Genomic DNA, 20,957 nt, shown 5'->3' on the forward strand with positions numbered 1-20,957 from the left:
CTCACAGTATCTTTTTTAGCCCTCATGCAGCATGTGAAAAATGGAGCCCAAAGGAGCTAACTGTCCCGTAATCAAGACAAATTCTTCTGGTATTCTTGCAGATGCAATATATAATGTCACTGGAATTCAAAGGTGATTTATTATAAACTAAATATCCACACATTATAAAATATTACTGAAAAATGAAATGGGCAATTCCATAATACATTATGGCACCAATTCAGCTGAGCACAGATGTTGTGCAGGTATACATGAAAATGAAATCACAGGCAGTATGTGCAATTTTGTGGAACAATGTAGAAAGTTTATTAGATTACAGTGATCACACACTACTATAAAGGAGTGTGAATCAAATCAGAACATGAGAAGAACTATGGTGGATCAGACCAAGGATCCATTTATTCCATCATTCTGTTCACACAGAGCCAGTCAACGGCCTGTGGGAAACTCTAAAGTAGGATATGTGTGCAATAGCACCCTCACATTCATGTTCTCTTGCAACTGGTACACATAAACATACCGCTCCTGATACTCTAGGTAGCATATAGCCTTTAGGACCAGTACCCATTTATAGTCTTATCCTCTGTGAATTTGTTAATCTCCCTTCTCAGATTAGTGGCCAACATTACATCTTGCCCAAGAGAGGAAAATAAAAGGGAGCACAAGCTTGCACAAAGGTAATGAAATCATACAGTAAGAGATGCAATGAAGCATTTTGAAGAGCATATTGCTAACAATATCAAGACAAAGAATAAAGAATTCTTTCAATATATCAGAAGAAGAAAACCAGGTGGGGAGGCAGTTGGACTGTTGGATGACAATGGAGTTAAAGGAGTACTGAAAGAACACAAGGAGATTCAGCTTCTCTGCAATGAATTCTTCTTGTCGGTCTTCACTGCAAAAGACATAGGATGTTTTCAGGAAAGGAGTCTGAGGAACTGAGGCAAATAGTGGTGACAAAAGATGTTCTCAACCTTATTGATAAATTGAAAGCAAATGCATCACTGGGCCTAAATGGTATCCACCCTAGAGTTCTTAAAGAGCTCAAATATGAAATATGTAACATGTTCCTAAGATCAGCCTCTATACCAGAAGACTGGAAGACAGCCAGTGTAAAACCAATTTTTAAAAAGAGATCCGGGGTGGGTGGGGGTTACTCTCTTGGGCAAGGACAAGCTCTGCTGAAAAAGAATCAGCACGGCCTCTGCAAAGGCAAGTCCTGTCTCACTAACATTTTAGAGTTCTTTTATAGTGTCAATAAACATGTAGACAGGGGTGATTCAGTAGACATTGTTTACTTGGACTTCTGAAAGGTTTTTTTGACAAATTCGGTCAGCAAAGACTCCTGAGCAAATTTAGCAGTCATGGAATATGAGGAGAGGTCCTCTTATGGATCAGTAACTGTTAAAGAACAGAAAGCAGAATAGGAATAAATGGTAAATTCTCCCAATGGAGAGAAGTTAATAATGGGATCACACAGGAAACTGTATTGGGACCCAATAATTTTCAATATGTTCATAAATGATTTGGAATTAGGAGTGAGCAGTGAAGTGGCAAAGTTTGCCAATGACACCTAATTATTTAGGGTGATTAAAACAAAAAGGGATTGTGAGGAGCTCCAAAGGGATCTCTCCAAAAAGGGCAACTAAAAAAGATCAAGGGGCTGGAGCATCTCCCCTATGAGGGAAGGTTACAATATCAAGCCACGGTTTACTGTACATTTTGCATCTTTTAAAACCTACTTTAAAGTTTTATTCTGTTTTTATTTTATCTTGTGCACCATTCTGAATTTTTCAATGGGAAGCGGCATACAAATATTGTAAATAAATAAAATAAATAAATAATACCTAGGATTGCTTAGCGTGGGAAAAAAAGAAGATAAGGAGGGAAATGATAGCGGTGAACACAGTTCTGCATGGTGTGGAGAATGTGGATAGGGAGACATTTTTCTCCCTCTTTCAAAGTACTAGAATTTGGGGTCATTCCATGAAGCTGATTGATTGGAAATTTGGGACAGATAAAAGAAAGTACTTTTTCACACAATACTTAGTTAAACAATGGAATTCGCTACCACAAGATGTAGTGATGGCCACCAATTTGGATGGCTTTAAAAGTGGGGGTTAGATAAATTCCTGGAGGAGAAAGCTGTCAATGACTTAATAGCTGTGCTACCTCCAGTATCAGAGGCAGTAAACCTATGTACACTAGTTGCTGGGGAACATGTGTGGGAGTGTGCTGTTGTACTTGGGTCTTGTATGTGGGTTCCTGGTTGACAGCTGGTTGGCAACTGTGTGAACGGAATGCTGCACTAGATATACCCTTGGTCTGATCCAGCAAGGCTCTTCTTATGTTCTTATGTTGAGGCAGTGACTATAAAAATGCAAACACTTATGGTAGTGGAGGTTGCTGAAATTAATGCGCACCACCAGTACTGGAATATAATACTCTGTTATACAGTACAGTTAACAGCCATAAAATCCCATTGTTATCATGAGAGAAATCCATGCATTTGGTAGTAAGCTTCACTGCACAGATGTCCCAAATCCCTAATGGATCAAATAAGCCAGCTCACACATCCTGCCATTGCCTGCTCAGTCGAACTGGAAGCCAAGCTGTGCGTTGAGTTAGTGTAGCTATGGATTGTTGGCTCATTTCTATTTGTATTTTCCATGGGGGCCTTTAACACTGCACATGCATCCATCTGTTTCGATGTACAGGAGGAGTTATTTTGAGATAATGACAGTGCTGTAAGGTGGTCAGTGGCAGCAATCCCACATTCAGTCATGGATGTGCAAATCCTAATGAAATCAGTGGAACGACATACAAATAATTGGGCACAAAATTGTAGCCAAGATGCATCTTGCCACACACTGTACACAACTATGCATACTATAATAGGGTTATCTGCATGCAGCTATTTATTTTGGCAGTTTTTAGTACAATGCATGAAATAACAGCCTTACAGATAGCAAGGGTAGTAACACAATTTTTGATTAAATTGACTCAGATTAAGTAATAGACTCGTTTTATCACGCTTCTTAATTTCTGTGTCTTGGATCTATGCCTTTAAGAGCAAATATGTCCATCAATAGACATACTATATTCATAATTTTTATGTGCAGGTCGTATAGAATTGTGAATGACAGAAATATCCATGTATCAGCACATCTCTTTTGAGTTTGGAGATCAATGTTTGGAAGCACTGATAGCAAACCTACCAATTTCCCCCCCTCTTCATATGGATAAGAATAACATTTTCTTGCAAAGGTTTTTAATGCCTGTTTCATTCATGAATTATAATGCCAGATAAAAAAGTATATTGACAGATTCCGATTAACAACCCTCAGTTCCAACTTGGATTCAGTTACTTTCATGACATCATTCAATTCAGATTATGAAAAATAAAACTGCCTATAATAGAATACAGAGTTTCAGCACTGCTATGCGACAGGCCATCTAGCAATGACTGCGTGGTCAGGAATATGTTTGGTTTAGCAGTTAAGGGAATTTTGACTCAGAGCCAGTTGGTTTTTAATTCAGCTGAATCACCGAAACTTGATGAAATGCCATAAGACTATCTAAAAGAAAGCAGATCCTTCACAATGGAAGAGCTGACGTCACCCTCACAGCTGCCAAGCCATCAATAACTTGGGAGAGTTGTTTTTTTAAAGGAACGATGCAAAGTTATAACAAATGTGTGTGATGTGTACATTTTGCAATTTTTTTCCAGTGCACGTAAGTGCATTTAATTTGAAACATATACCTATTATGCGATTTTATAACTTTATAGGGTCAATTCAATTAACATATTCATTGGGGAATAGTAAGCTTTTTCTTTAATTCAGTGTTCTGATTGAAATTTTGTATAAAAAGATTGAACAGAAAGGCAATAGAATCTGCAAAGGTAGATGATCGATTAAAAAAAATCAGTTCTGTGTCTAGACATTGGTTTTTATTCAGTGCGACACTGTGTTGAGTCCCTGGTGGGCTAACGTATGCAAAAATGATAGCATGTGTTTACCAGCTCTTATTTCCTCCAGATCTCTGTCATAGTGGACCCCACTAAGACATTTTTAAACTTTAAAACGTGGTTTGGCACAAGCTGTTGGAGAAAGAGAAAAATAAGTCCCATTAAAACCCAGTGTGCGTGAATCTGTTCAACCACATTGTATGACGCTTCTGCACACTTCCTGTTCATTTCAATGGGTCTTACACAGGAGAATTTCCAAGTGGACTGTGGACTTCTTTTGTTTCCAAAATGTTACTGGGATGCCAGTTCAAATAAAGTGTCATCCAAATGTAAATTAGTCATCTATAAGCTCCATCCAACGATCGTTTTACTGCACACTCATTACTGGGCACTTGCGAATTACTCACATGACGTCGCCTGCCTCTTACGTGTCTTCCACCCCTTCTGGCCATTATTGTGCCGCAACCACCACCACCCCTCATTAAATCCAGTTGCTGCTCTCTCCTAACGGACTGAATGGGGCTAATTACTTCCTGTAAACAGAGGAAGCGACAGGAGCCATGTGATGGGGCTTTATGTCAGAGGTAGTCAAATGTTTTGGCCTGGAGGGCCACACTTGGAAGTACCAGCCCCCCCACCCCACCCCAACACAGATACATGAACAGAGATGTTCAAACGCAGAGATACGGAAGGGCTTGTCTCGGGTAGTACTGGCAAGAGAAACACCAGACAGTGATGCCGCCTTGGCAGGTCTGGCAGGACGCATGTGGCCCACTTTTTGTACCCCTGACCTACGTTATGTCCCATCCATATTTTATACAGTTGTAAAATGAATAATTAAACATTATGAACTATTTTCTATCTGCTTCATAAACTGTGAAATTACATAACGTGTGTGATATGTGGATGTATATACCTTTAAGAGGCCTGTAGCTGCTAGTCTCCAGGTCCTCATCGAAGGCCTGGGCGGAGCCTCTGTTTCTGTCAGTTGGTGTTGTGGGCCTTGCTGAGGGAGTTTGGTGTCACTGTTCTAAGAGGTTTTAGTAATAAAGGAATCCAGCAATGAAAAGACTCTGATGTTATTGCCTGGTAGTCTAGGGGCAAGTGGCAGGCTGAGCAGGTAAGCTCACCCGTATGGTCCCTATGCCTGAGGGATACTACATGGTGTCAGAAGTGGACTCTCCCCTTCAGAAATCCACTTGAAGAGGGGTTTTAGTGCCCGCCGCCATATTGGAATAAAACATGGAGCATTTTAAACCTCCTTCTGAGCTAAGCTTTATTGGGAACTTAGGAGAAAATTGGAGGAAATGGGAACAGAGACTACAACTATACCTTACAGTTACAAAAGCGGAGAAAGAGTCAGAAGACTACAAAATTGCTGTAATGCTGCACTGCATAGGAGAAAAGGCTTTAGAAATTTACAACACCATTCCTAATATCTATGCAGATCCTGAAAGTCAGACACTAGAAGAAGCCCTTGCTGCATTCAAAACTTATTGTGAGCCCAGGAGAAACCCTGTTTTTGAACAGTACCAGTTCTGGCAGCTTCCTTATAATGAGGAAGCAGGCATAGACTGTTTTGTTACAGCCCTTAGAGAAAAATCTCAGCATTGTGAATTTGGGGCCTCCACAGACCTGATGCTTAGAGACAAAATTGTTTTCAGCATCTCAGACAGCAAGCTTAAAGAAAAGCTTCTAGAAGACCCTAAGTTGACTCTAGAGCAAGCTATTACCATCTGTAGAGCAAAGGCTCTTATCAGGGCTCAGGCAACAGCAATGACCTCAGAAACAAACATCTTAGCCATCCAACATAAAAGCGGAAGGACCATAAGCTACCAAGAAAGTAAAAGGGCCCCAAAGCAGACCTTTGCAACAGTTAAACCTACAGCGGCAAGGGGCAATTCCTGCAGTAGATGCGGTTATGTTCACAGGCCCAGGCAGTGTCCAGCTTTTGGAGAGACCTGCAATAGGTGTGCAGGAAGGAATCACTTTGCTAAAATGTGTAGGACACAATCTGAGCCTTCCAGTCTCACCAAAGATGTAAATGCCTTATTCATGGGAGTAATAACTACATCCCATCAAGCTAGGCTCATGGGAAGCCCAGAAGCCTGGTATAGCACAGTAGTTGTGGCAGGACTTCCAGTTGTTTTCAAGTTAGATTCTGGATCTGATGCTAACACAATTCCAAAAGATATTGCAGAGTGCTTGCAGGATAAAGTGCATACAGCAATGACAAATGTGACACTAATTGCCTTTGGAGGAGCAAAGGTCAAACCAAGAGGTACCATTATAGCTCCTTGCAAAAATGGTCTTAAGAATCGAAATCTAACCTTCTATGTCACAGAAACTGGAGATCCACCACTTCTGGGTCGGTCAGCCTGTGTAGCCCTTGACTTGATCAGACGTGTGCATGTATTAGCAGTACATTCTCCAACCAAGATGGAGGGTCTCCTCAAACACTATTCTGATGTTTTTGAAGGCCTGGGTCGTTTCCCAGGTGTGCATCATATTCATGTGGATCCCACAGTATCACCTGTGGTGCATGGATGCAGAAAGATTCCATATGCAATCATAGCCCCTTTGAAAACAACATTGGAAGACCTAGAGTCAAAGGGAGTCATTACAAAGGTGACTAATCCAACAGCATGGGTCAACAGCATGGTGATAACACAAAAAAAGAATGGTTCACTCAGGCTGTGCCTTGATCCCAGGGATCTCAACAAGGCAGTGAAGCGACAACATTTTTCAATCCCTACAGTTGAGGATGTGCAGAGAGAACTTGCTGGCAAAAAGTTGTTTACCATTTTAGATGAGAAGGATGGCTACTGGCAAGTGGCCCTAGACAAGGAGTCATCGGAACTATGTACGTTTAACACCCCGTGGGGGAGGTATCATTTTAATAGACTGCCCTTCGGCATTAAGTCAGCAAGTGAAGTCTTCCAGCAGAAAAATTATGAGTGCTTTGGGGACATTCCTGGCATCCATATCATTGCCGATGACATGATTATTGCAGCATCCAGCAAGGAGGAGCATGATAAGATACTTAAACAGGTACTTGACAGAGCGCGGAAAAAGGGTGTCAAGTTTAATAAGGACAAAATTCAATTATTGGTGGATACTGTCAAGTATATGGGCCACATCTTCTCTAAGGATGGTGTACAACCAGATAACAGCAGATGGAATCAAACGGACACGGAGTGGGCGAGAAGTGAGACTACCAGCAAAGTTTAAGGACTATGTTATGGGATAGTGGTGAAGAGCTGAGATTGACAAGTTAAGATTTAATTGAACAAAAGTTATTGTTTTTATGGAGAAGGGGGGATGTGATATGTGGATGTATATACCTTTAAGAGGCCTGTAGCTGCTAGTCTCCAGGTCCTCATCGAAGGCCTGGGCGGAGCCTCTGTTTCTGTCAGTTGGTGTTGTGGGCCTTGCTGAGGGAGTTTGGTGTCACTGTTCTAAGAGGTTTTAGTAATAAAGGAATCCAGCAATGAAAAGACTCTGATGTTATTGCCTGGTAGTCTAGGGGCAAGTGGCAGGCTGAGCAGGTAAGCTCACCCGTATGGTCCCTATGCCTGAGGGATACTACAACGTGGGCATGTGAAATGTTAGCAAGATGCATTTTAGCTGCATATGTACATGGGTAGATATATCTATCTCATATATTTTACAAATGTTTATACATACATGTTTGCGTACAACTTCTGTTAAAAATGTAATGCATGTTGAAAAGCTAGTACAGAAACCTCTGGGAACATCAGCAACAGCAACTCTTTAAATCTCACTTGGTAACAATTAGTCCAGCATATCTAATGCACGGGTATGTGGACTTTAGCCCTGCAGGATCTACTTTGTGTTTCTCTAGAACCCTGAGGTCCACCAACCAGAGCCAGGTGCAAAATGTCTGGCAGACATAAAATTGCAGAACAAGGTGCCAATGCTCAGCCAAGGAATTTGTTTTCAGTACTAGAACTGGAGCTTGCATACAAATCTTCCACACATAAATCTACTCCTGTTTTCCCTCAAGCTACCTTGATTTCCCCCACAAGCTGTCTTGATGTTGAATCTCCGGGGTGGAGGTGGGGGAATAAGGATTTTGTTGGCCTGATTGTTAAACTATTGGGAGCCGGAAATTCTTGCTCATCTGGACATCTATCAGAAGATCCCAAGTTACTTTCTGCCCACCTCTGATCTAATGGATTTAATAAATTAGGACCTAATCTATCTAAAGAACTGGTTCCCCCTCTACAAATCTGCCCATTATTTGAATCCCCTCTCCTTCTGGAGTGAGCAGCATAGTGACCAGAGAAAAAGTCTTCTCTGTTGTAGTACCACACCCCTGGAATTATTTTCACCAGGATAGCCTTCCCAACCTGGTGTCCTCAAGATGTTTGGACTTCATCTGCCCCAGCCAGTATAGCCAATGGTCAGGAAAGCCAGGAATTGTAGCCCAAATTATCTGAAAGGCAACAGATTGGGGAAGGCTGCCTCAGGAGAACTGCATTGCTCAGCAGTATTTAGATGCTAAGTAAAAACCCATTTATTTCAGCTTACTTTGCCCAGTTTTGCTGGATTGTCTCATCTCCTTTCTATTTAGTGATTTTGTTGCTGCATTTTTAATTGATATGTATTGTTACTTTTTAAAGCAGCATTATTATTATTGTTATTATTGTAAGCTACTTTAGAAATGATTGCTGGAAAAGAAAGCATAAATCTTTTAATAAATAAACTAATAAAAATCCAGCTCACACTGATGTATTTTTGTACTGTATGATGCTCGTAATTATACTAATACGTACTGTTCAGTTTATTATGTAAATTGTAAACAAACAGTATCAGTTCTAAGATCATAACATAAATACACCAGCTTATCAGAATTTTTGGAAACTACGTAGTCTAAGAATATCTCAATGCTTCGTTACAAGAAACAGATCCCACCTAGAAACACTGCAAAACAATAATCTCACTAAGAAGGAACTGAAAAAAGTGCACCAGTTTTAATTATAATGAACCAGAGAAGAATTTTAAGAGTACATAAACTAAGCATTGTAAAATGGATATTATGAGCAGTGTAATAAAAAAAAACCTTTGGTGACATTATTAGAATCCATGCAGTCTTTGCAGGTCTATCATGAATCGGAGATAAATTTGTCGCAAAATTTTCACATTTATTGAAGTTATATTTTTTTAAAAATGAATAGAAGAGCAAAATTCATACTCTGAATAGTATATTAAGGCTGCAATCCTATGCACCAGCTGACCCCAACCTCTTGCCCTCCAAATGTGTTGGACTACAACTCCCATCATTGGGAAGATGAAGCTGTTGCCCTATGACTCTCAATGAAGCATAGGGTAAGTGGCTGCTTTGACCACTTTCCTGTTGATGCTTCCTCCTCAATGCCTCACTTTGAGAAAGGCAGGTAATCTGGAAAGCCCGAAAGGCTGCAGCAAGGCAGCATATGGCATAGCTCCCTGGAATGCTGTCCACTAGATGCCTTACTCTGAGGACCCCTTAGGGTGAGGCATTGGGCAAATAGGCTCTCTGGGGAGCCATGCTAACAGTTTCCTGGCCACACAGAGACCACACAGCCCAACTGCCTTACTCTGAGGGCTCTTTCCTGAGAGCAAACAGAAACAGAGTGAGGGAAAGGAAGAACGGGTGGAGAAAGCGGGAGCAGGAGGAGTGGAGTGGCATACATTATGAATAAATAAGGCAAATACATGAAGAACAAATATGGCTACCATTGTGTCATCTAGTTTGGCTCTCACTGGTGGGGCCCTAGTACCCAGAGGCCAATACCAACATCTTTGACTCATTGTTAATTTTTTATGTAATGTAATCTCCACCCAATACAGCAATGCAAAAGGTAGCAGTTGGAATTAACACATTGGAAAAATGCTAATCAGCACACAACTGCTAAATTGTGTGCTGATTAGCATTTTTCCATTATGTAATCTTCACCCTACTTCTCCGAAACAGCTGAGGAAAGAGTGCAAGCTATTCCAAGCGAGGTTAGCACTCCTTATCACTAAAATTTGCCCCAGATCTAGCATTTTCTGTGGTTAGCTAGAATTTACATGTCATTAAATACTTTTTGATTCCAATCATCTTTCTCTGAGAAATCTGCCATTGCAGCTATGGAGGACATGTCTGTACTGAGGCAGATATTTTGGGTGTCTGGAAAAACAAACTATTTAATAGTTGTGATGTTTATAATCTGAAAATAGGTTGACTATTTTGAACGTTATGGGACCAAGTCTGTTCCTGTGTAGCCTTCAATTTAATAGCTGCTCCTATTTTATTTTCCACAGAATTTTTTTAACCTGCCAAATTTTCATGACTGAAATTAGAACAATGAAATACAAAATGCAACTGGCCCCTTCAATGTTCAGCGAAAGCAAGGGCCCAGAGGCCAAACCTGACCCTCCTGGGGTCCCAGTCCAGCCCTTCGGATGGCCATAGCCATTTCCTTGGCACCAATCCCCTTTCCTCCTACCACCAGTCACTGTGGCCTTAGCTAGACCTAACGTTTATGCCGGGATCATCCCGGGGTCATCCCTGTTCATGTAAATGACACACAGGATATCCCGGGAGCAGGCAGGGACAACCCCTGGATGACCCTGGGATAAACCTTAGGTCTAGCCAAGGGCTGAGTGGCTTCTGTGCAGTTTCCCCCAGTTTAAAGGCTGAACTGCCTCACACAGGGCCTTGCTAGACGAGGCCTTAGCGCGCTTTGAGGCCCGGTTTCCCTGCTGTGCGTCCACATGACGCACAGGGGGATCCGGGCCCAGGCCGCACCGAATCCTCCCTTAACACACCATAAGCGAAGTCGCTTATGGCGCGCCTTTCCCGCAGCCCCGGCCTGAGGCCGGGGCTGCAGAACGTCTAGCAAGGTCCGTGGCTTTTTGCGGCTACTCGCTTACTCACGAGTAGCCTGGAAAAGCCACGGACTGGGCACAGCAGCGCTGTGCCCATCGGGGCGGGGGGGGGGAAAGGCCGGACCCGGCAGGAGGGGGTGAGAGCAGGCATTGGGGATGGCAAGGGGGGAGGGCGGGTGAGAGAGAGAGCGGTGGGCGCCGCCGCCCGGACAATGCCTGGCATGGGGGGGTGCGCCGTCGCCCGGACAAGCGGCGCTGCCAGGGCAAGGCCTGGCATGGGGGGCCCCCTTCGTTTTTAAAACAAACGGACTTACCTGGTCCGCAGTCTTCGGGCCGCATGTGGCCCCTTTAAACTTAAAAAAAAAAAATGGCGGACGCTGCAGGGATCTCAACGTCCCTGCGCATCCCGCGTCTGGAAGCCGGGGCGGCGCGCACTAACATCAGCGCGCCGTTGCCCCGCCTCCAGGCCAGCTCAGCCGGCCTGGTCTAGCAAGGCCCTTAGTTACTGGCAGTAAGAACTTTATTTCTGTCCCCATCCCTTTTGTACTGGTGTGCAGTCCCTAAGAACTTCTCCAAAACTGTGGTTGAATATCTCTGAGCTGGAGTAACCACTCAAAGCTTTTGATCCACCACATGGAATGCAGCCCACTAGCCATGTATGATGGCCCAGTGGGAGCCTGATAAACTTGTTTTCCGTCTGGGACTACAAAAATGGAGATTGTCAACCCCCAGGCAGACCCCAATGCATGGCTGGCTGGTGGGCTGCATCAGGCTCCAAAGGTTACAGTTATTCTTGGAGAACTTCGCAGCTACTATGAATTTTGATTCCTAAGAAAAAAAATGCACATATACTTAGAAAAACAAATATTTTAATGCACAGGGTGCAAACTAACAGGGTTTGATGAAATTTTAAAGTAGTGTTGCTTCACATACCTTTGCTCCAAGCCAATAGGAGAAATAACATGAACAGACTGAACTGTACACATGTTTCCCAGTACCAAAAAGGCTGATCCAGAACAGATTTTGGTCAACACTCTCAAATATCTGTTTGGTCAAAGGACTGAATCAAAGCCTGCACTCCCCTTTGGTCAAACAGATGATCAGTGGTGTTGGACACTATCTGTCCTCGATTAGCATTTTTAGCCCGGGGAAATGCATGCATTGCATCTATCTCCACTATGGTTTTCTTCCCCCAAGATTGTGGATGAATAGCTGGTAAAGTAATTGCCTCTGGTAGTTTGGGGTCTGCAGTGCACGTGAAAATTTACTCAGAGAAGAACAAATAATGCAGATAACTTCTTAAATATTTTTGGATATAATTTTAGAAGCTGCTCAGTTAATACAAATTTCAAGCTTGGCTGCTCTTATATACTTCTGCAAGAAGAAAAATGTCAAAAGCTGGTCTGGATAGCAGATGCAAGAGACTCTGGAGGAAAAGGATGTTAGCAGGATGCACAGATAAAAGATGAAGCATTTTTGTAAAGATGTAGTAGATCCCCTCCCCCGCCACCAAGTGACAATGGCTCTGGAAACATATGTATGTCATCCATACAACAGCTTATGTTGCCTTGAGATATGTTATATTGCCCAAACAGGAGGGACGCTCCTCTCCAAACAGGAGGGGTGGAGGGACGCTCCTCTCCAGTTATCCCTACTTGAAAGTCTTAAGAAATGTGTATAATTTGCAATATATGCACTGGAAAAAATAAACAAACTTGGGGCTCATCTACACCAAGCAGGATATTCCACTATAAAAGCGGCATGAAAGCGGTATATAAAAGGCAGGAGCCACACTACTGCTTTATAGCAGTATTAAAGTGCACTGACAACTGTTGGGGCCCATTAACACATACCATATACTGCTTTCATAGTGTTATATCCTGCTTGGTGTAGATGTGTCATGGGCCCCAACAGTTGTCAGTGCACTTCAGTACCACTATAAAGCAGTAGTGTGGCTCCTGCCTTTTATCTACCGCTTTTATAGTGGAATATACTGCTTGGTGTAGAAGATCCCTTGGGCATTATTGAATCGATGTCATGAGCAAACATCTGATATTAAGAGGTTCCATTGAGCACTTCAGAGACACTGAATTATGCAGTGGCATATTATCACGGCCACCTCATCTGGGCTCAACTAGCACTACAGAAAATGAATTCCGGAAGAGTCACTGCTATGGAGAGTGACGATCGTAAGGGGAGGCAGTATGACTGCATCAGTCAGTATAACATTCTTTTGAGAAAAGTTGGCACAGCTAGGCTTCGAATCAGGCAGCTCTCATGTCCCCCGCAAGAAGTACTGAGTCAGCCAACAGTAGAATATGTACTCACGCTGCTTCTACACAGAGAAAAAGCCACTTGCACCCAGCTGTTCTGTGCAGCTTTAACGCCAAAACATTCAGTTTAATTTTTAAAAAGCTAGGTAGTAGGGCTAAACACTTCCTGAAGATTTAAGAACCTTCCCTCTTTCATCCCAGAGGCAGTTCAATAGCGAAAGAAATGCACTTTGCACATGCCTATAGGCATGTTCTCATGTACCTTTGGTAGCCCTGGCACTGAAAACTGGTTCAGGGGTTGAGCCCTGATGAAGTCTCCATCAAATTAGAATCTGCATAAAGAATCTAATTGACCTACCACAATGACTTCTGAGTAGTGAATTAGGTATGTAGCAGATCACCTGTCTAAACCGTTTTAGTTTACTAGAGATTTACTAGATGGATGGGCAAATACCTTGCTTATTTGAGCTACGTATTGAAAGATCCTTCAATATTAATATGAGTCTGCAAGAATTATCACATCTACAATAGGCTAGAGCTATGATTTGAAGGAACTTGATGAAGCAACCTTGCTGAAACAAGTAGATCTGGATGGAGAACTCACTGGTGGAAATCCTATATATGCCACCTTGAGTTCTAATGAAGAAAGATGAGAAATAAATATGAGAAATAAAATATGGAAAAGTTTGGAGCAAGTTATTCATTCATTACATTTCTATACAGCCTAATATCCAAAACTCTCTGGATGATTCACAACATGGTAAAACATAATTTAAAACCTTTAACATACAAAAGTTTTAAACAGACTAAAATGTTTGAACACTTAACAATAAAATTACCAGGACCAAATAAAAATCTAAAATTAAAAAGCCAATCATATGCCATTATTTGCCACCAAATGCTCTGGAGTAGAGGAAACTCTTAAATCAGTGCTAAATGATGATGAAGTTGATGCCAGATAGACCTCAGTGGGGAGAGCATTCCACAATCAGGGGACCACCACTGAAAAAGGCCTTCTCCCTTGTTGCCATCTTTCAAACCTCCCTTGGAGGAGGCTCTTGGAGGAGGCCTCAAATGTTATTTGTGGGTTCATACCTAGAGAGGCATTCCATCATACACAACTCATTTCACGTCTGCCTCCATTTTCTTAGGAGCAAGTGTTTTCACACATAGCAAGCCAATCTAGGGAGTCCCTGCCCCATATGGCACAAAATGAACGCAGAGAGGTCCCTGTTTAGTCAAGAGTAGGCCTATACAGCACATGGCTTCTATGGAATGCCAGCTAGTCCACCTGGTGCTTTGTAAAACATTTTGCAGCACCAGGAAGACCAAAACATATGCCTAGAACACAATGTATGACTTGGGAGGTGTAATGCTTTTGTCCTGGACAAGAGCCACAATATATTTTCTTTCCAAGTTTTCCCCCCCTCCCTCCCCCCCCCTCTCTCTCTCATACACACACACCTGCTTGTACCCTGAGCCTCTTGCCTGCCACTGTTTCAGGGAAGAGGACATTAAAAAATCAGGAGTTTTAGCTCCCACATAGTGCAATTCCCAAATTCAGCTACTCCCTCCTTCCTCTCTCCCCTTTGCTTCCTGCACGTCCAGTATGGTAGGAGGGGAAGGGTGAAAGGAACTGTGCAAGGCAGCAAAATCACAAAGCCTGGGAACCCTGCGAGGACGGCTGCCATCAGTGGTTTTGGACACCTCTTTGTTATTACATAGTAATTTCATTAAGGAACTTAGAGAGAGTGTAAAAAGGGGCATGTTCCAATGAAAATTTTCTTAAAACAATCCCCATATTGAAAAGCTTAGTCTCTGGCAATATATAAAACAAAAACAAAAAATAGCTGCGGAAAGTTGTAGAACAGACAGCATTTAGTGGAGAAGCAGAATTGGCTAAACCTCCCATCTCGTGTGATTACAGCTCAAAAGCAACCATGGGAGTTGGAACTTCGTAGCCATGTATGAACTAATTCTTCCCATACATCTATACCCCTCCATCTGCAAGGTCAACAATGGAGCTTTATTATACATGAATCAAGATATGGGTGTATACACACAGCTATTAGAAGATCACCACCACTTCCCAGTGCTGGAGGCAGTTCTGTCTCTGGCATGATGCCTCACTATGTACCTGAGGCATGTGGTTATCTGTCAACAGCTCCAGCTCTGGACTACATTATAGATTATATATGAGTAACTTTGGAGCACAAGAGAATGCAACAGACGCTGGGAGTGATTTACAGCATAGTTAACTGTGCGTTGTAGATGAGATCACTGGAACACCTTATGGCAAAGTGGCAGAATGGCAGGTGTCCAGCCTGATTTCAATTCTCCACCTACAGCTAAATAAAACTTACCTGGCTGGGAGAACTTTTCCCTTGGCCTCAAAGGGGATTACTTAAATCTTTAAAAGTTCCAGCAATGAATGATATACTCACATGGTGATGGATCAACGAAAATTGGGTCTATGTTATGAAGCAGCTCGTTTCTGGGTGATGGTTTTCCTTCACTAGAACAAAGATTAGCAGGGGAGGAAAAAATTAAATTTCCTTCTACAGTTGAAAAGAACCCTGTGCCTACTTTTTCAAAGCTTACTATTGTGATCCTTTCAGGAAATGATGGAAGTTTGTTAACATGCCACTCAAACTGGGTGCAGAATATTGGGTGCCCTTAATTTGCACTTGGGAAATGAATCCCTCCTTTTTTATATTTCTTTATTTTAGGATGTGTACTTCCCTCCCCCCTTACACAAAGTAAACCCTCAAAGGGATTTACACCAATATCTATAAAATAGAGCAATTCACTACAAGATATTTAGAAGTTATTTAAAAATACAACAATACTACAAGTCAAACCAACATTAAACCCCCCAATCAAGTTAATCTTAAAATCCTGCCTAACTAAAAATATTTTCACTTGTTTTCTGAATGACTGAAGAGAGGAGCTTAGGAGGAATGAATCAGGACCTCTCTTATATATCTTACTTAAATAGAGGGACTGAAGTGGAAAATACTCCAAAAAGTATCTGGCACCTTAGATATTTAGGGCTTGTATAAGTTTATCATTTGTATCTTGACTTAGCGCACATAAGCTAACAGGCAGGCAGTACAATTAATAGAAGACAAGTCTTAAATTCCTGCAGGATCTTCCTCCATTAAGAGGTGAACAGCAGCATTTTACATTAGTTGAAGCTTCTGAACATTATATTTATTTGCTTGATTGTTTAAAAGATTTATAAGCTGCCTTTTATGGAAAATCCTCCAAAGGATTTAAAATTTTAAACCACAAAACGCAATAAAATCATGATTAAAAAAACAACACTATCCATATCTGATTCTGCCCAAGCTATGGCATCTAAGTCAGCACAGATGTGAGAGACTTTATTTGCAAAACGGACAGCAATTTCATCACAGCAAGTCTTCAGGCCTTCTAGCTATTGCACACCAGAGCCTACGCCAAGAAAGCTCTTCACCACCTCAAAAAGTTCCGCCAGACGACATTGTGCAGACACAGTGAGAGCAGAGAAGCGCAGCTCTGTAAGATTTTGGTCAAGTATCTGTGTGATTTTAATTTTATTCAGTTTTGAGGAAACAAGAGTGCTGTGGCTGCAATTTTATCAGAACTCTGGTTGGTCTGCAGGACTTAGGAAAGTTCACAGGATCAGTTTGCTGGACAATACCAATGGTTCATGAAGTACAATCCTTTGTTCTAACCTAGGAAGATATTCAATACCAAGAGCATCTCTAGAGATGCCTGTCCAACCAGATAAAATAATAAAAACATCACCCCAGGCAGGCAAAAATAGTTTAAATAGCTCTAATAGAAAGCTGTTGTAAGTAACTGATGCATGACAGAATCAAGATAGGAAGAGACTGTGGTCAATTTCGTGTGCTCTGTTTGTTGCAAAACTATAATAGTTGCAGATGTTTCCCTTCCTCGGGGGTCTACCAATAATTCTATATGCACAATAAATATATCACACTTTTAAAAGCCAGGCTGCTTAATCCAATCTATTAAAAACCTAGCTATTATCATTTCAATTAAATACCCCAATTGAAACTAAGGCTGCATATCATTTTTGGTGTTGCTGATAAGCTTAATTATGCAATTATCACCTCTCTTGAGCTTGTTTACTTTGTGATATTGAAAACCAGCTAATTTTCAACCAGGTCAGAATGTATCTGGTTACATTGTTCAAACAAAATAACCAGCAGTCTGGGGAATTCAGGTGACATGGCAAAGAAATAGGAAGTGCAATAAGGGAAATTTAGAAGGCAAAACCTTTGTCATACATGATTAGAATTAATCAGACTATTGAAGGAATGGTTTTGAAGGATAACACAATGGACATGCATTGCGGTTGTATGAATACATCCATTTTTAGTAGTTGGCTTATCACTCTGCTAAGCAAAACCACTCAGAGCAGCAAACATCAAAGTGGTACATTATTTCTCAAGACCTTTCCATGATGTATATGGATTTTTGAATATAAGAAAATAAACAAGGTACCATACACAACATTTGCTGCTTGATTAAACTTAGGGCCTTGCTAGATGAGGCCTTAGCGCGCTTTGAGGCCCGGTTTCCCTGCTGTGTGTCCAGATGACACACAGGGGAATCCGGGGTCAGGCTGCGCTGAAGCCTCCCCTAATGCGCCATAAGCGAAGTCGCTTATGGCATGCCTTTTCCGCAGCCCCGGCCTGAGGCCGGGGCTGCAGAACGTCTAGCAAGGTCCGTGGCTTTTTGCAGCTACTCGCTTACTCGCGAATAGCCAGGAAAAGCCACGGACTGGGCACAGTGCTCATACGAGCGCTGTGCCCATCAGGCCGGGGAGGGGGGAAGGCCGGACCCGGCAGAAGAGGGGGGGTAGAAGGCCGGGCACCGGGATGGCATCGGGGACAGGGAGAGCAGGTAAGGGCATGGCATCGGGGAGAGCGGCATGGGCATGGCATCGGGGAGAGCGGCATGGGCATGGCATCGGGGACAGGGAGAGCAGCATGGGCATGGTATCGGGGAGAGGGCGGGCGGGCACGGGAATGGCATCGGGGAGAGCGGTACGGGCATGGTATCGGGGAGAGGGAGGGCGGCATGGGCATGGTATCGGGGACAGGGAGAGCGGCACGGGCATGGTATCGGGGAGAGGGAGGGCGGGCACAGGAATGCCATCGGGGAGAGCGGCACGGGCATGGTATCGGGGAGAGGGAGGGCGGCACGGGCATGGCATTGGGGACAGGGAGAGCGGCACGGGCATGGTATCAGGGAGAGGGAGGGCGGCACGGGCATGGCATCGGGGAGAGCGGCACGGGCATGGTATCGGGGAGAGGGAGGGAGGGCACTGTATCGGGGAAAGCGGCACGGGCATGGTATTGGGGAGAGGGAGAACGGGCACGGGCATGGTATCGGGGAGAGGGCGGGCGGGGAAAGAGTGGCCAGGGAGGCATCGGGGATGGCAGGGGGGTCAGGAGCAGAGGGGGCTTAATTTTTTAAAAAAGGCACTTACCTTGTCCGGCGGCTTTGGGGCGCACGTGGCCCCTTTAACAAACAAACAAACAAACAAAAATGGCCGACGCTGCAGGGCTTCCGTAGTCCCTGCGCGTCATGCGTCTAGGAGGCGGGGCAGCGCACGCTAAAGTTAGCGCGCCGTCGCCCCGCCTCCCTGCCGGCTTATCTGGCATGGTCTAGCAAGGCCCATTCTCTAGCTCGGCTGCCTATCTCATTTTCAGGTACCCCTGAAAAACCTGCCATAACTCTTGAACCTTTCTCCCTCTCTTCTTGGGTAGAGTCCTCAGGGACTGCAACTCACCATCAGAGAACCTGTCTGGCATGCAAAAGGTCCCAGGTTCAATCCCAGACACCTCCACTGAAAGGATCTTAGGTAGCAGATTTGGGGAAATATTTCTTTGCCAAAAGCATTGAAGACAACATGGGGCCAGATGGAGAAGTAGTGTGACCTGGATTATGGCATCTTCCTATGTTCCTAACTCTGCTCTATCACCCTCTTCCCTTGCCTACCGCTCGTCCATTCGGAAGGCTCTGAAAGTGCTACTTTGCTAATAATAATAATAATAATAATAATAATAATAATAATAATAATAATATATTTATTTGTTACCCTCCTCTCCCTCTGGATCGAGGTCTTAGGTCTCTAAACTAGAGTGTCTGTGTAGTTTGTAAATTCCTTACATTTGGTTAAATCCTATGTCGCGTGAACAGACTGCCACTTGCACACCTGGACTTTCCCATTTACACAGCTCGCTATGTGCCCCCCAAATCTGCACCAGAGGATCACCAATCCTCTGCAGCAGATTTGGGGTGTATGCCGGGGGGGGGGGCTGCACTGTTGGATAGCTAATGTTAAATACTACCCACTGAAACCGAGGCAATTAAATGTCAGGTATATGATAGTTTAGTTATAGTTGCCAATGATGTTCTCACCCCATTCAGATATTTTACAAAGAGTGTTTTCATATATATAATTGTAATTGGGCAAATATAATTTTTGGCTTTCACACATTTATTTTTTAAGACACAAACCATTTCCCACAGCTTTCTCTGTTTAAAAGTAAGAGAAGCCATGCTGGTTCAGACCAAGGGTCCATCTAGTCCAGCATTCTGTTCACAGAGTGGCCAACCAGCTGTTGACCACGAACCCACAAGCAGGACTCGAGTACAATAGCACCTTCCCACTCAGGTTCCCCAGCAACTGGTGTACATGGGCTTACTGCCTCTGCTTTGCTTCATGTTTCCCATCCAACTTTCTGCTATTTGCCATCTTTTCACAAACCACTGCTTTTGCTTTAATGTCATGCTAAATTTCAAGTGTCAAACAAAGACTATTTTGCCTGCTTTTAATACATTCATTTTATCTATCTATCTATCATCACATTTTAAAACATATTTAAGACATACACTGAAAAAAAATCTGATAAATATGGGTTTTGGCTTCACAAAATTCATTACAGAGGATAATGCCTTATTAAAGCAGAATTCTGTTTCAAATGTTTTATTGCAGAAATTACCTGAGAGTTTCCCATACATCAAAGCCATCTAAAGGCTTGGTACTATTTGTACTTCCTCCAGCAAGCTTCACCAGAGTCGGCAGCCAGTCGGAAATGTGGATAAGGGCATGACTTTCCACTCCCTTCTGTTTCAGTAATGGGCTTGTGACAAATCCAACGCCTCTCACTCCGCCTTCCCACAACGTCCACTTTCTTCCTCTTAATGGCCAGTTATTTCCACCTCCCATAGTTTGGCCTCCGTTATCTGAAACATATTTAATAAATACAAAGAGACGCTAGTAATATATTCAGGGTATATACATATGTCATTCTTTAGATATATTTTTATATATACATATATCAGAGAAGCCCTTGCAAGCAGGGAGTAGAGGATTGCCTCTTAATAGGGAGAGCCCATAACTCAGTAACTGCATTCAAATAAGTGCTAAGCCATGGTTTATGTTAACCATGTTTTGCTGTCTGAGCCATGGATTGTCTTGCAAACAAACCTATTTCTGGTCTGTTTCTCTTACATCCATTTTGCGAGCCTTCAGCACGCTTTTGTTTTTAGCATGCTCTTACTGGAAACCACTGTTTTAGGGTGGATAGCAGCACAAACAAATCAGGAAAGCCACAGTTTTGGCTTCAGACAACACAACAAACCATGTTTTAAACAAGCCAGACTTCACAGTCAACCACAAACGATGGCGTCTATTTTGGGTTTGTAGCTGATTGTTTGCTGGGATGGGTTCAGGAAAAATGACAAACCAGATTTCAACAAACAACACCATGGATTAATGTTATGTATGGATCAGGCCAGGGTTTGAGTAT

General features: G+C 42.9%; 1 protein-coding gene across 1 annotated transcript in view; it reads right to left on the reverse strand.

Annotated features, from left to right (window-relative positions):
- The window catches only part of ARSB (arylsulfatase B), a 90,611-nt gene that overhangs the window by 23,044 nt on the left and 46,610 nt on the right, over positions 1–20,957 (reverse strand). Inside the window, exons 5-6 of the mRNA XM_063128777.1 lie at positions 20,148–20,391; positions 15,567–15,637 (exon numbers count right to left, since the gene is read on the reverse strand). Of these exons, the coding sequence (XP_062984847.1) occupies positions 15,567–15,637; positions 20,148–20,391 (315 nt within the window). The remainder of the gene's footprint in view (positions 1–15,566; positions 15,638–20,147; positions 20,392–20,957) is intronic.

Source organism: Elgaria multicarinata, chromosome 6, assembly GCF_023053635.1.
Source record: "Elgaria multicarinata webbii isolate HBS135686 ecotype San Diego chromosome 6, rElgMul1.1.pri, whole genome shotgun sequence".
NCBI classification, from domain to species: domain Eukaryota; kingdom Metazoa; phylum Chordata; class Lepidosauria; order Squamata; family Anguidae; genus Elgaria; species Elgaria multicarinata.